General features: G+C 39.7%; 2 protein-coding genes and 1 long non-coding RNA gene across 5 annotated transcripts; 1 reads left to right on the top strand and 2 right to left on the bottom strand.

Annotated features, from left to right (window-relative positions):
- Nucleotides 1-259: 259 nt before the first annotated feature.
- LOC137732306 (uncharacterized) lies at nucleotides 260-5,214 on the top strand. Of its 2 annotated transcripts, XM_068471613.2 has the most exons (5): nucleotides 260-854; nucleotides 3,190-3,621; nucleotides 3,813-4,119; nucleotides 4,338-4,497; nucleotides 4,577-5,214. In XM_068471613.2, the coding sequence occupies exons 1-4, from the start codon at nucleotides 405-407 to the stop codon at nucleotides 4,478-4,480; spliced, it is 1,332 nt and encodes a 443-aa protein (XP_068327714.2). In that variant the 5' UTR covers nucleotides 260-404; the 3' UTR covers nucleotides 4,481-4,497; nucleotides 4,577-5,214. The 2 variants fall into 2 exon arrangements, with proteins under 2 accessions (XP_068327714.2, XP_068327715.2); XM_068471614.2 differs by having other exon boundaries at nucleotides 3,831-4,119; nucleotides 4,338-4,616.
- A 3,168-nt stretch (nucleotides 5,215-8,382) lies between these two features.
- LOC148689875 (uncharacterized) lies at nucleotides 8,383-8,953 on the bottom strand. The gene is made up of 3 exons (XR_015957951.1): nucleotides 8,817-8,953; nucleotides 8,572-8,674; nucleotides 8,383-8,492 (listed from the first exon to the last, which is right to left on the bottom strand). It is a non-coding gene; the product is annotated as an uncharacterized LOC148689875 (long non-coding RNA).
- Nucleotides 8,954-11,160: 2,207 nt separating this feature from the next.
- On the bottom strand, nucleotides 11,161-14,393 carry LOC137731763 (4-coumarate--CoA ligase-like 9). 2 transcript variants are annotated; one of them, XM_088688137.1, is made up of 7 exons: nucleotides 13,854-13,945; nucleotides 12,569-13,752; nucleotides 12,255-12,444; nucleotides 11,869-12,014; nucleotides 11,711-11,778; nucleotides 11,506-11,608; nucleotides 11,161-11,408 (listed from the first exon to the last, which is right to left on the bottom strand). In XM_088688137.1, exons 2-7 carry the CDS (start codon nucleotides 13,592-13,594, stop codon nucleotides 11,295-11,297), a joined length of 1,647 nt encoding a protein of 548 aa, XP_088544263.1. In that variant the 5' UTR covers nucleotides 13,595-13,752; nucleotides 13,854-13,945; the 3' UTR covers nucleotides 11,161-11,294. The 2 variants fall into 2 exon arrangements, with proteins under 2 accessions (XP_088544263.1, XP_068327071.2); XM_068470970.2 differs by having other exon boundaries at nucleotides 12,569-14,393.
- Between the last annotated feature and the right edge of the window lie 343 nt (nucleotides 14,394-14,736).

Below are 14,736 nucleotides of genomic sequence, written 5' to 3'. Positions count from 1 at the left end.
CACAATTAGTAAAGAGAGAAACGGAAGGGAAGAAGAAGAAGAATGAATGCCTCGAGTTTAATAGAGGGGCATAACAGGAATTATAAGAGAGTGCATTGGACTCGCTTCTGAGCGAGTATGCCTAGCAATTCTCTTTAACAAAAGGTTATTCCCGGCTTTCTGGTCGATGCGCACACTGCCTCAACTAACAAAAAATTGACCAAATAAGACCAAAAAGTGACTTAAGATTGAATCAAGGGTTTGATCGGATTCTCAATGATTAAGCTCCTAACCAAAAAATCTACTAACTTTCCTACTTTTGCCACCAAAATCTCAACTGGGTAATCACCATTTTCACTCCAAACCCATCAAAATCCCAGCTTTAAGCTCCCTAATTAAGCTCCTAAGTAAACTCCTACTCCTCCATGGCGGACCCTCTAAAAGGAGAGGATCCGCCTTCCCAACTCACCCTTCTTCTCGATTCAAATCACAACAACGGTCACCAAGCACCAGAAGGAGAATGCAAAGATACCCAATTGGACCAGACCCTCCAACGGCTAGAAACGTTTCTCACTCTATTGGGCTTCAGTCAATCTTCTTGGTTGAGGTTTGCGCTGTCCTGGACTGCTCTGGTTCTTCTCGGTGTTGTTCTCCCGGTGGTGGTGCTAGAGATATTCAACTGTTCGGACTGCGACAAGTATCAGATTAAATGGTTCGAGCTCACTATCGTGGCATCGCAGGCGGTTCTGGCGGCGGTCTCTTTGCTCTGCATCTCTCACTGTCTTCGCAAGTATGGCATTCGGAGGTTCCTCTTTGTTGATCGCTATAGTGGCCGTATCGTTCGGTTTCGAAACGATTACATCAAGCAGATTAAGGTATGATATGAAATGGTTTACTTGATAATTGTGTTGTGAACATGTTGTGTGTGCTTTGTATATCAACCGTGAAATCTTCTGTGCTCCAGTGTATGACATGCATCGAATGAATGAATTTTGGGATGTGCGGCCAAAGATCTAATAGCCATCGATGTCGTTGCATACTAGCATACTAGAACTTCCCTGTATAAACTTCAAGTTTTATGATATGAGCATAGTAGTCAGAAATGAGATAATCCAAATTTATGTTTGAACGTGAAGTTAAGGTGTCCTCTTTGGTCTGACTTCAAATTCGTTAGACCTTCTGTACAAATCTGTCATGCGTCTACTAACCCTACGGGCAGTGGCGGATCCAGGATTTTAAACTCGGGGGGTCCCAATTATAAAGGTCAAAAAAATTATAGACAAAAATAACATTGAAAATTTAAATATAATACATTTCATTCAAAAATCATATGCAAAACAATATTACAAATTATAAAATCATAATTCAAGTGTCCATTACGAGGTTTCATAAGTTACTAGGGAGTACCTAAGTTATTGATTATCTAATATGAAGCACTAAATTTAAAGGGGTGTGCTATTCACACACCCCTTTTTGCTTCTCACACACCCTTTGTTTATTTCTGTCATTTGATCTTCTTTAATTCAGTCAATCCAACGGCCGCAAATTAAGAGAGTGTGTAGATAGCACACCCCAATTTAAAACACTGGTCAAATAAAACTCTCCCCAAACTCCCACTATCTTTCTAACCAAACACACCATTTTTCTCTTTTACTAGTTTCCAAACATTCACCTTCTCTCTCACTAAGAACAAAGCTGCCATACCTCCACCAACCGCCTCCCTCCCCATTCTCCCGAAGCCATGGTAGCTCCACCACCAAATTTCACAAACCCATGACAGATCATATCCATCTTACTAACCTTATGAAGGAAATTTCACCCATAAGAAAAATTACTAAGATGGTTGAAATAATTTGGGAAAGTTTGGGCTTATGTACTGCCCCTGCCAGACGACAGAGAAAGGTTGGAGGAGAAGTGGGTGGCACCGACGGATGAGACCATGGCAGAAGCAAGGAGGAGAGAGGCAGGAAAAAATTATAGATAAAAATAACCTTTAAAAGTTAAATTATAATACATTTCATTCATAAATCATACGCAAACAACATTACAAGCTATAAAATTCTAATTCAAGCGTCTACGACGATATTTCATAGTCTGAAAATGTTCCATTTGCAAATATGCTCTTTGGCTTGAAAAACCTTTCCATATTTCTTATCTCTACCCTACATATTAACAAAAAAAAATAAAAAAACACACAAAAAACATATACCAATTAATCAATAAACAAAATTCCAATAATTAAATGAGTATACAAACATAAAACATATTTATAATCATATCAATAATAGATTATAAATCTCCATCAATAGAAAATATAATTTAGTTGAGATTAGATTAGATTAGAATACCAAAAAATCTTATTTGAATTTTGAACCAAATGGTGGTGGTGTGGATATTTGAAACAAATTGAGATATGATATTCAAGTAAAATTAAAATATGAGATTGGGTGGGATTTTAGGATTTTAGGGTTTTGAGAATTGGGAAATTGAGGATTGGATATGTGAAAATTGGCGGTTTCAGGTTTTGGATGGGGGAAGGGATGAGTAAGGTATGGGGATTCAGGAAGAGTGATGGGGGCCTTGGGGACTTAAAACAAAAAGGAAGCAAACGAAAACGTTTTTCCATTGTCTAATTTTTCTTTTTCTTTTTTTTTATTTAAGAAAAGGTTTTAATCAGTTGGCCAAAACGTGCGTTTTGGGCCAAGGCTGAAAAGGACAAAATTGTCTTTCTTCCTCCGAACGTTCGTCTTCCCCATGAGGACGCCATTGCTGCAGCTGCATAGCCTTCATCCGAGTACGAGGGGTCCCTGAAAATTTTCAAGAAACGATTCAGGGGTCTTCGAGGGGTCATGGGACCTCCCAGGTCCCTCTGTGGATCCGTCATTGCCTACGGGTTAGATGATATGCACATGATGTGCTTACCAGAATTCAGCATATTTTAGTTTCTAATTTGAGAGCTGCAGGTGAAAACATAATCGAAATCTTCCATCTTCGCTTTCTGTCAGTTTTGTATTTGTTTACTAATGCTGATTAGGCATAGCACACACTAACTGCAGCCTGCAAATATTGGAATAACGAACCAAATATAGAGTACTTGTTGCCAGCATTAACTATGTCATTTCTTTATTTTAACTTTTATAGACATTTTTTGCCAGAGGCTTCCAGTGGTTAATGTGCTAAGAATTTTCCTTGGGTATCGTATCTTTGCAGGATTCTTTACGTCTGCTCATTTGGTGGGCACTGCCATGTTTTCTTTTGAAAACTCTGCGAGAGGTCATCCGCATGATATATGTCCGTCACGAGTCATGGTGGCTGTCATTTGCTGTATTAGTAGCTTTGGTTCTATCATGGGCTTATGTGAGTACAATCACTCTAACAGCCAGCATTTTGTTTCACTTGGTCTGCAACTTGCAAGTTATCCACTTTGATGATTATGGAAGGCTCTTTGAAAGGGATTCTAATGTGTTGCTATTTATGGAGGAGCATATTCGCCTGCGGTATCATCTCCATAAAATAAGCCATAGGTTCAGGATCTTCCTTCTTGTGCAGTTTATAATCGTCACCACAAGCCAGTTTGTGACTCTACTCGAGCTCACAATATACAGTGGAAAAATCACTGTAATAAACAGTGGCGATTTTGCAGTAAGTTCAATACTTTCCATGTATCTACTTCTCGGTTGATTAACTTCTCACTCTTACAGGCTTAGATTTAAAACCATATTGGATTCCCCCTTTTAAGACTGGACCTCTCTGAAAACTCTCTAATCATCATTGACTGCAGACTAAAATTCAGTGCATTAAATTTCCTTCCTCTTTTTCCTTCAAATATTCAGGTCTCCACAATTGTTCAGGTTGTCGGCATTACTATTTCCCTGCACGCAGCTACTAAAATTTCTGGTAGAGCCCAAGGTATAACGACAGTTGCCAGTAGATGGCATGCGTTAATGACATGCAGTTCTAACAATTCATCTCACAACAGAAGTTCAGACAGTTTGATGAACTTTGAGGCCGCCAACAGATTGAGTTCACTGCATATAAGTTACTCTGAGAGTGATTTGGAGTCAGCAGATTATGTTCACGTGCCTACAAATTCCCAGCTGGCTTCACATATGGCTTCATATCACAAGAGACAAGCTTTTGGTATGCATCAGCTTATGCTGTTTCAGTTGTTCCCGTTCATTTCAAACCTTAAATTTCGAGCATTCTGTTTACCATTTTTGTGTTTGAAAAGAAGGCGCTTCGATCATCTTGTATTACTTGCTGCATGGCATATATGGCTTTCGTTTTATTCATTTCCCGTAGTTCAGCCTTACTGGTTATTTATTGTGGCTCATGCTCTATCCCTTTCTGCAATGCAGTGTTATACTTGCAAACCAATCACGGGGGGATAACGATTTTCGGATGGATGGTCGATAGAGACCTCCTCACCACGATCTTTTTCATCGAACTATCTCTGATTACCTTTGTTCTTGGACAGACAATAGCTTTTTCGTCCACTTGATACATTCATCTGTCCTGGTTTGCACCTTCATCTCTTCCATTATTTACCCATGAAATCCTTAGAAAGCTGTTTGCGTAACGATGTGGTTCTGTGAAGTGTACAAGGGTATATGGAGGGGGAATAACTGAGGCTTCTTTTAGTCCGGGAAATTACGCCATGGAGGTCAGCTCTGCAGCCTACAAGGAGTATGTGGAGGTTTGACATGGAGTCATTACCACCTGACCTTGCGGCTTGAAGCTTTTAAATGAGCCTTAAGACGACTTGCCGTGAGGCCGTCGAGGGAGGCAGTCATGTCCTCGTCGTTCTTGGTCATCTTCGCCAGAGCCCTGCTGGCGTCCTTGCCGGGAACATTGCGAACGGCCCGCCGGACCGTAAACGACTTGCCGTCCGAGACGTCGAAGACGCGGCCTTTGAGCGCCATTGTATATCGTGTTCGATGGGTCAGTGCCGTTGTACTGGATCAGCTGCTGCGCTGTGAACTCCATCGCCGTGTTGGCGAGGGCGAAGATGGTAAATATGAAGACTTTGGAGGTTGTTGGGTATCGGAGTAGATGAATGCTCCATTTGTCGATGGTCTGATTTTTAAGTTCTTCGCCCACCAAAAATTAAATTGCAGATTTTTTTAGCGACGTTTTGAATTAAATGCCACGTTTTGAATTAAACGTCTCGTTTTGAAATGTCGTAAACTAAACATCTATTATTTTTGTAAATTTGATTAAACATTTTCCCTACAATTTTGGTACTTTAATTTTATTTCATTAGAAGTCTATTTACGTTAGCATTCTTTTTTTTCCTCCTATCTTTATGCATCTCTTATTATAATGATTGGAGATTTTTTTTATTTTTTATTAAACTATTTATTTTAGTAAATTAAATATAATGTAACAAAACTCGTTGTTAGGTATGTTTGATTATAATGGTACATTTAATTACTTGGTACATTTGAATTTTTGGTCCATTTGGCTTCTTGGTACATTTGAATTTTTTATACATTTAGCTTTTTTGTACATTTGAATTTTATTACTTTTTTGTTCTAATAATGAGGAATTACTTTAATTAATTATTATTATTTTTATAGAAAGAGTCGATAACAATGTAAAAGTTTAAATTACTTTAATTAATTATTTTTTCTTTCTAGAAAGAGTCATTAATCAACGGATAATAACTTTTTTGTTAATTCAAAATTATATGATTTATCGTTATTATTTAGCATTATATCCAATAATAAGGATTTATCTCCGATCAACTAAAAGTTGTTCCATAGACTTATCTACCAAAAAACAAGATTATCTAGAGCATTGTGCATGAATCAAACATATTTTTAAACACTCCAAAAAGATGAATATTCATTTAAATATATTTTATAATTGAGTACGTTTTAATTCGGGATTGGTACATTTTTGTTTGACGTTGGTACGTTTTCATTTAATGTTGATACGTTTCCATTTGGCGTGGGTGTACATTTAGATTTGAAAAGTTTAAATTTTTAAACTTAAATATGGTTGAAATTATTTAAAATATATAGTAGATATTTAAATGTAAATTAATTTCAATTAATTTGAAGTAGTTCAAGTCTGAGTATCTTAATCATATGTTTTAAAAGCTTAATCAAAAACTCAAAAAACATAAATGTTTAGTCTACAAAAATCTAAAATGAGACATCTAATTCTAATTCTCTCATTTTTTTTATTAGTGACAAAATTAACGGTGGATATGACAGTGATTTGGATGGGTATTGGGTAGGCAAGTTGGAATTTCTCTTTCTGTAAATTAATACATAAGAAAATTATTAATATTTATGATATTTTTAGCCAGTTCGCCCGGTCTGACCCGCTTCATTCGGTCCGACCCGGTTCAGCCTGTCCAACGGTCGGTTCATTCGGTCCGACCCTTTTTCCCAGTTAGACCGTTCGCCCGGTTCGGACGGTTCAAATAATTTGTTTTTGAATAAAATCATATTTCAGAACCACAGAAGTCGAACCGCAATCCTCAACCCCCTCTCTCTCTCTCTCAAATCAAGATAATCTCTCTCTCTCAAACCGCTTCGAAACCCTAATCCAACTCTCGTGCTTTGTTGACAAGAATGGCAGCAAAGTTGGCTCTCTGCATCTTGTTGTCTTTTGAATCTTTTGTATAACATTACTGCTATCCCGTCCAATAAAATTTTAACTCAAGCAAAATAGCACGAATCCATAAAACACTTGCAATGTTTAATATTTACACTCCCAACTCTTCAATCCTGAGTTGATCGGCCATGGACCGTTGACGGTTGGTTTTTTTTTAATGGAATTGGCTTCGGCCCTCTTAGGGTATTTCGTCTCGCTGATTCTGAATGCACTCTACTTCTCCAAATTTAATTGTTTCCATAGGACCATAGAGTTTTTGCTAATGGGTTATGTTATATGTTTAGATGCTAGCAGTTCCAGAAGCCCTAGAGGACAGCCAGCTGGAGGATGAGGGCTTCATTGACAACCACTGAGTGGACTTTTATTTCAGACATGTTTTCTTTATCAAATATTAAGCATGCCTAGATAAATATAAATTTCAGTTACTTTTTACGAGTTAAACGGACTTTGTGATTTCCTACCAGGCCTTATAATTTATCATGATTACGACTTTATGAATGTTGATTTTCCCTATTCTTACTTATCGTATTTTAATTTTTAAGCATACACTTACATAGTTTCAGAGTATTGTACTAGTTCACAGCCGTAGGACACAGCTTGCACGTGTATGAGTTATATTCCAGTATTTCAACTTTTCCAAGTGCTAGTGTTTGATTACACTAGTATTTGGACAAGCTACGGCTAGTGTATGATTACACTAGCATTCAAATTACACTAGCTAGACTACTACTAGTGTATGACTACCTTTCAACTTACACGTGTATTGGCGTACATATTTATACTCTCAACTTATCATCATCTCGAGGTTAATCAGTAATGACATGCATATATTTTCAATTTACACTAGCAATGACAAGCGTATGATTATGTCTTCAACTCTTCGATTCTTCGAGTCATGGGAATCCCATATAGATTATGACCTGAATCCAATCGATTCTTTTTTTAATCTTACACTAAAAGTTACTAGTGTATGATCTTGTATGCTATACTACCGATAAGTAAAGTGTTGTGCGGAAGCTTCAAATATGAAACCAAAGCTAATACGGCAAAATATGACAAGACAAATAATCCAAAAAAAACACAAAGATTTATACTGGTTCGGCGTAAGCCTGCATCCAGTTCCGAGACGGCGAGGAAATTCCACTAATGTCAAAAGGAGATTACAAATAGAGTTTTAACTCTCAAACCCAATAGCCCACATACACCCAATAGCTCTCACTCTCACAAAGAACAAATGGAGAAGATGGAAACATATACCAAATTCCTTCTCTCCCAAAAGCCACAAAATGTAGCACAAATATCTTTGATTGAGTGATCACTAACAAAAGGGGATTACAAACAAATGGGAAGGAGCATCACTGTTTCAAATGGGAGAGCCGAATGCTCTCTCCTCTGCTCTCCTTGCTCTCTGTATTCAGCTCAAAACATAAAATGAGCTCCACTCTTTCTACTCACCCTCCGTAGCTTTCTATCTTTTTCTCTTCTCTATAATTAGGCTGCAAAGGCAACCACCAAAACATAAAGGACCAAAACCCACGGGTGTAGAAGAGAAAGAAAACATTTTCCCTTTTTTCTTCCCTAAAACAAGGTAAGGTGTTGTCCACCTTTTTCATATTTTAATAGCCGAAAGTTATATTGTCTTGTTGTCCACTTGGTCACAAATCCAACAATCTCCACCTTGACCAAGTTCCGAAAGCATCACAGAGAATCGAATCAACAATCACCATAAGCACCCAAAGTACACACTAAAGACAACGGGAACTAAATCAAATTCCCCAAACTTACCAGTGCTCATAACAATTTCCACCTCGACTCAAACTGTACCAAAGCCAACAAAAGTAGACCATTTCTCTACCGTCTTCTCCAAATTTGCAAACCATAAGTGCCTTGATCAAAACAAAAGGTGATTCAAACGAAGAACTGAAATTCTTCAATATCACCAACAAAAGATCAAGTACACCATACCAAAGTTGGACACACAATGAACTCCACCTGCTCACAAACACCATGGTCTTAAACTGCACCAATAGACTCATTCACATAGCATGGCACATTCTCCAAGTCAAAACTGATTACAAATTTGGCAACAAAGTCTCACATACCACATACGAAAATATGCCCTTCACTCAAGTTTACCATCATCACATGAGCACCAACAGGACAACCAAAATTTCAAATTCAAATAATCAGTAGGAGATCCAAAACCATACCTCAACTGGAGTCTTCAAGAAAACTAATTGCAGATGATGGAGACCAACAGACCAAATAGCAGTGGCAAACAAATCCAACCAAATGTCCATAGCCCAAACAAAGTTAGAAAGCATATAACTTGCCTTCTACACGAGGGTTCCACACAAATGTTCTGCAGTGCATGTGGTGTATCCAAAATAGTGTGGTGCCTCACTATCCAAACTTGCAGAACTCAACAAATTGGCCCTCACTGAATTCAACTTTACCAAAAAAAAAAACCATACCAATATCCAAAACAATAAAAAACACCGATGAAGAGCAACTGACATAACACAAACATACATAGAGGCTACTAAGCAACTTTCTCAAATCATAACAAGGAATCCTTACAAACTCTTAAATCTCCATATGTAGTGGAGAGATTTAAGAGTACCCACAACACCAGATTCTCTTCTTCTTTTTTTTCTTTTTTTTTAAAATTTCAAATCTGGTGTAGCCAACTGTCATCATAGAACAAAGTCGAAGTCGTCATCGACGACATTCGCACTCACACCAGCATTATCTTTCAGTTTTGGGCAATCAACTTTCCAATGCCCTTCCTTGCGACAATAGTTGCATGTGTTGTTTCTGGTCTTAGACTTCGATCTCAAATTTCCTTTATTACTACCTGAACCATATTCCCTATCTCTGCCTCTTGCTATCAAAGCCTCAGAATGAGAATCATTCAAATTTCCAGATACTTTGTTCTTTAACTCTCTTGAATTCAAAGCGGCTTTTACATTCTCCATACAAATAGAATCTCTCCCATATAACAAAGTTTCGACAAAATTCGCATACGAAGGAGGTAAAGAACACAACAAAATCAAAGATTGATCCTCATCATCAATTTTATTATCCATACTTTTCAAATCCATAATAACCTTATTAAACTCATCAAGATGATTTTGAATAGGCGTACCTTCAGTCATACGGAGAGTGTACAAACGTTGCTTCAAATACAAACGATTGGTGAGGGATTTGGTCATATATCTACTCTCCAACTTAAGCCACAAACCAGCTGCAGTAGTTTCATTATCCACCTCACGAAGAACTTCATCAGATAGTGATAACATAATTGCACTATGTGCTCGATTCAAAGCGTCTTCTTTTTCTTCAGCAGACCAATCTTGTGGCAAGGCTTCCACACCCTGTAGCGCCTTAAGCAACCCTTGTTGAACTAGCACAGCTCGCATCTTAACTCGCCAAAGGCTAAAATCATTCCTCCCATTGAATTTTTCAATATCATATTTCACCGACATATTCGATGGTTTCATAGACATACTTGTACAAAGCCCCAAGTCGAAACCCAGAGCTCTGATACCACTTGTTGTGCGGAAGCTTCAAATATGAAACCAAAGCTAATACGGCAAAATATGACAAGACAAATAATCCAAAAAAAACACAAGGATTTATACTGGTTCGGCGTAAGCCTACATCCAGTTCCGAGACGGCGAGGAAATTCCACTAATGTCAAAAGGAGATTACAAATAGAGTTTTAACTCTCAAACCCAATAGCCCACATACACCCAATAGCTCTCACTCTCACAAAGAACAAATGGAGAAGATGGAAACATATACCAAATTCCTTCTCTCCCAAAAGCCACAAAATGTAGCACAAATATCTTTGATTGAGTGATCACTAACAAAAGGGGATTACAAACAAATGGGAAGGAGCAGCACTGTTTCAAATGGGAGAGCCGAATGCTCTCTCCTCTGCTCTCCTTGCTCTCTGTATTCAGCTCAAAACATAAAATGAGCTCCACTCTTTCTACTCACCCTCCGTAGCTTTCTATCTTTTTCTCTTCTCTATAATTAGGCTGCAAAGGCAACCACCAAAACATAAAGGACCAAAACCCACGGGTGTAGAAGAGAAAGAAAACCTTTTCCCTTTTTTCTTCCCTAAAACAAGGTAAGGTGTTGTCCACCTTTTTCATATTTTAATAGCCGAAAGTTATATTGTCTTGTTGTCCACTTGGTCACAAATCCAACATAAAGCTCAGTATAACGTATATGCTTTTCAGTTTTCTTGGGATGCTTAGTTTTCAGAAAGGGTCACCATGCCAAGCAAAACGAGCCGTGGCCTGAACGTAATACAAAAGAGGCCTAATCTGGTATACTTAAAAACAGAAGCGGAGGTGGCATTCCGCCATATGAATTGCTGCTTCCCTCATCAGGCCCTGGGGGTAACTGGCTGCGGAATCTGCAGGCTGGTGTTGATGGATCAATGTTTTGGTACGCTCTCTTTTGTTTCACTTTGTGAAAAGCTCGTACGCGCAAGCATATTAGCATTTTAATCAGTATACAACATTTGTGCAATCAAATAAGTAGTGTGAATAAAGCTGCAGTCCTTGTCATACTTTGAAGTAATGAACCATCTTTGCTTGGAGGCGAAGCAATTGATCGTACTTACATTCGAGAGCTTAAAATATAAACACACATCAGAAGAAAGAAACTGGAATTCATAACTTGGATAATGCAAGTTTGATTAGTTCCTTCCTCAACACTTTTCCCTGCACATTCTTTGGTATTGCATTGATGAATGCTACGCGTCGTATCTTCTTATATGGCGCAACCTGCAATTGATGATGCAGTACCGTACATTAACATTGGTAAAACCGTAAAAGCATCGTTTTAATGGAAGTTTGATCATGATTATAGTCTGAGGATTACCTGTTTTGCAATAAAATCCTTGATCTGTGATTCATCAATGGCGCTTCCGTGGTTCCTCACGACGAAGGCCATGGGTACTTGACCTGCTTCCTCATCTGGGTACCTGTCCATCATTTTCCATTCACCCAAACACAAACTCCATGAGCTTTTTACACGCAAAGCTCGAACTCAAATCACACTCAAAACAATTGAGTAAGTTACATACGGAATCACAGCTGCATCAACAATGTCTGGATGGGAGTGAAGCAGATCCTCCAACTCCGCCGGGGCAACCTAATGCAAAAATACGCACTCCCATTGAAGCGAAGAAGAAAACGAGTGTTTGGTTAAAGGGTGAATTTGGAAGGTGCAGAGGTGGCAAACCTGGTAGCCTTTGTACTTGATCAATTCCTTGATTCGATCGACGAAATATAGAAAACCTTCATTGTCTATGTAGCAAATGTCTCCAGTTTTTAACCATCCTTCCGAGTCCAAAGTTGTGGCAGTTGCATCTTCATCACCAACGTAACCTACACTAATTGAAGTAACCACCACCACCCATCAAAAGTATTCTACTGTCGATTTTCGGTTGCATTGGTAATTCATTGTCAATTTCTCCCCTAAAATTGTACTCCACTGTCGATTTTTCATTTCAATATTGTAGTTCAAAAGTATTTTTTGAGCGGAACATCCGTTCTTGTTATTAAATGTAGCTTTTCTAACGCTATTTTAAAACCCCGTAATAAATACTATGTGAACGTCAGCATTACCTTTCATAACGTATGGTCCTCTAACCCAAACTTCCCCATGCATCAAAGGAGGCAGGGCAGTGCCAGTCTCAGGCTCCACAATCTTGACCTCAATATCTGACGTAAGCCTTCCATTAGCTCCTTCCACTCGGGTTTCTTCCGGGCCCACCGGGCCACATACTCGGCCCGTCATCTCCGTCATCCCATATCCCTGCGCAACCCACCACACGGCCCAAAGTTGGACAAAACGATAACACATAATTTTTGTTGAACAAAAACGACAACACATTAAACGTCGTTAAACCCATCTGAAAATTACACATCATTGCACCAACCTGTGGGACTTGTACGTGGGGCAGCCACTTCCTCAGCTTCTCGATCACACTCTTCGCCAGCGGAGCACCGCCGCAGCCGATCACTTGCAGGGAGCTCAAATCGTAGCCGTCCATCACGTTTATGTCCCCGTGCTTCAACAAGGCCACGACCACAGGCGGGGCACAGGCCACGTCGGTGATTCGGAACCGCTCGATGGATCTCATCATCACCTTCAAATCGAACCTTCCCATGAACGCCAGCGTGTCCCCCGTCAACAAAACTATGAAGCAGTACGCGAACCCGTACGAGTGGAAAAACGGCACCGTACAGAGACACACAGCGTGTGGAGCGGACGCGTTTCGAACCGCGTGGATGCCCGCCATCATCCATATCCAGTGCCGGTGAGTAAACTCCACGCCCTTGACCCTCCCGGTGGTCCCCGATGAGTAGAGAATCGTAGCGGTGTCCGATTGGCTCACTTCAATTCGAAGCGATTCGGCCGAACTTGGACAGGTCATCATCATGGACTCGAACTCGGCCGAGTCGAGGAGGATGGTCCCAAGGCGGAGGGAGTTAGGGATTTTGTGAGCGGTGGCAGTGGTGGCGAATGCGACGGTGGGTCTGCATATGCTGATTTGGTGGGAGATTTCGGAATTGGAGCTGGCGGGGTTGGAAGGGGAGACGATAACGCCGAGGGAGAGGAGAGAGAGGTGGAGGATGGGGAGGTGGAGGGAGTTGGGGGAGAGAACGAAGGCGCATTGGCCGTGGGAGAGGCCGAGCTGGGATTGAAGCGAGGCGGCGAGGGTTCGGACTCGAAAATTGAACTCGGGGTAGAGAATATGATGGCCGTTGGCGGCGTCGAGGAGGGCGGGAGTGGAAGGCAGGGGAGGGGAGTGGTGGAGGCGGGAGAGGAGGTAGTGGGTGAGGGAAAGAGGCGTGGTTTGAGGAGGGGGTTGGGATCTGGGTCTCAGGCTGTGAAAGGTCTTGGTCTTTGAGCAAAACCCACTCTTTGGATCAATGCTGCTGCCCTTCTCTTGAGTCGCCATTATTGTTTCAGTTGTTTGAGGTTGAGGAGGTTTCAGGATTTGAATTGGATATGGAGGTATTAAAATATATATTTGGAAAAATAACCAGAGTCTAAACTAAAACCACTTAGATTATGGCCAGTCTTATAAATTTATTATAATTAGCCGTTGCAGTCCTTCTATTAACCATTCTTTCTCCCATAGGTTCTATCTCTAGGTAGGAATAGTTTACAGTGGGAGGGTAATTGAATTAGGTTGCATCCATTGGGATAAAGGTTACAGATTTCTAGTCGTATCCAAATACGAAAAACATAAAACAATTGAAATTTTCCCTTGTTGGATTAAACCCGGTGGCCAAAATGACGTCGGGGCAAAAGTAAACTTAGTAAAGCCTTTTTTCGAGGGATTGTCACTATGAAAACTTGTATGCGGTGAAAGATTTTTCAATATAACGGGAACATATTATTCTTAGCAGCCAAAAGATAATCGGTGCCACCAACCCAGCCGAACCTGCCCGTGGAACCATCCGTGGTGACTATGCAATTGAGATTGGCAGGAACATCATTCATGGAAGCGACTCAGGTGAGAGTGCAAGGAGGAGATTGCACTGTGGTTCCCCGATGGTCCTGCTAACTGGCAGTGCAGCGTTCAGTACTGGATCAATCAATAAGTAAAGCACGTCCGACTAGTCCACCGGCTCCTGTCCATCGTCATATTTACTTTCCAGATTAGTCTTTTAATGAACTTGTTAAGTTTTGAGAGTGGCAAATACCTATTTTCTCGGAACCGTAGGCTTGCTAAGCAGTGCTGGGCTTGCTATGAAAAGGATATGATGGGTAGGGCCGAGGGCTCTGTAGCATGACAAAAGGGCAGTGAAAGTGGTTTCCCCAAAAACAAAAAAAAAAAAGATTAATTAGTGTTTTAATTGAACCTGAATTCTTTTTAGATTCTCTTTATTAAGATCACGGAAATTTAAAAATTGTATCTTTATCGTACTTCGTATGATCGAATAATTAGTGTTTTAATTGAACACGAATTCTTTTTAGATTCTCTTTATTAAGATCATAGAAATTTAAAAATTGTATCTTTATCGTACTTCATATGATCGAAAATTATTTTACATTTTTTTTTATTTAAAATTAAATACAAACAATACCTGACGA

Source organism: Pyrus communis, chromosome 16 (genome assembly GCF_041283825.1).
Source record: "Pyrus communis isolate YQ-2024b chromosome 16, ASM4128382v1, whole genome shotgun sequence".
In the NCBI taxonomy this organism is placed as follows: Eukaryota; Viridiplantae; Streptophyta; class Magnoliopsida; order Rosales; family Rosaceae; genus Pyrus; species Pyrus communis.
Note: the sequence above shows the minus strand (reverse complement) of the source record. Positions and strands in the feature narration are given on the sequence as shown.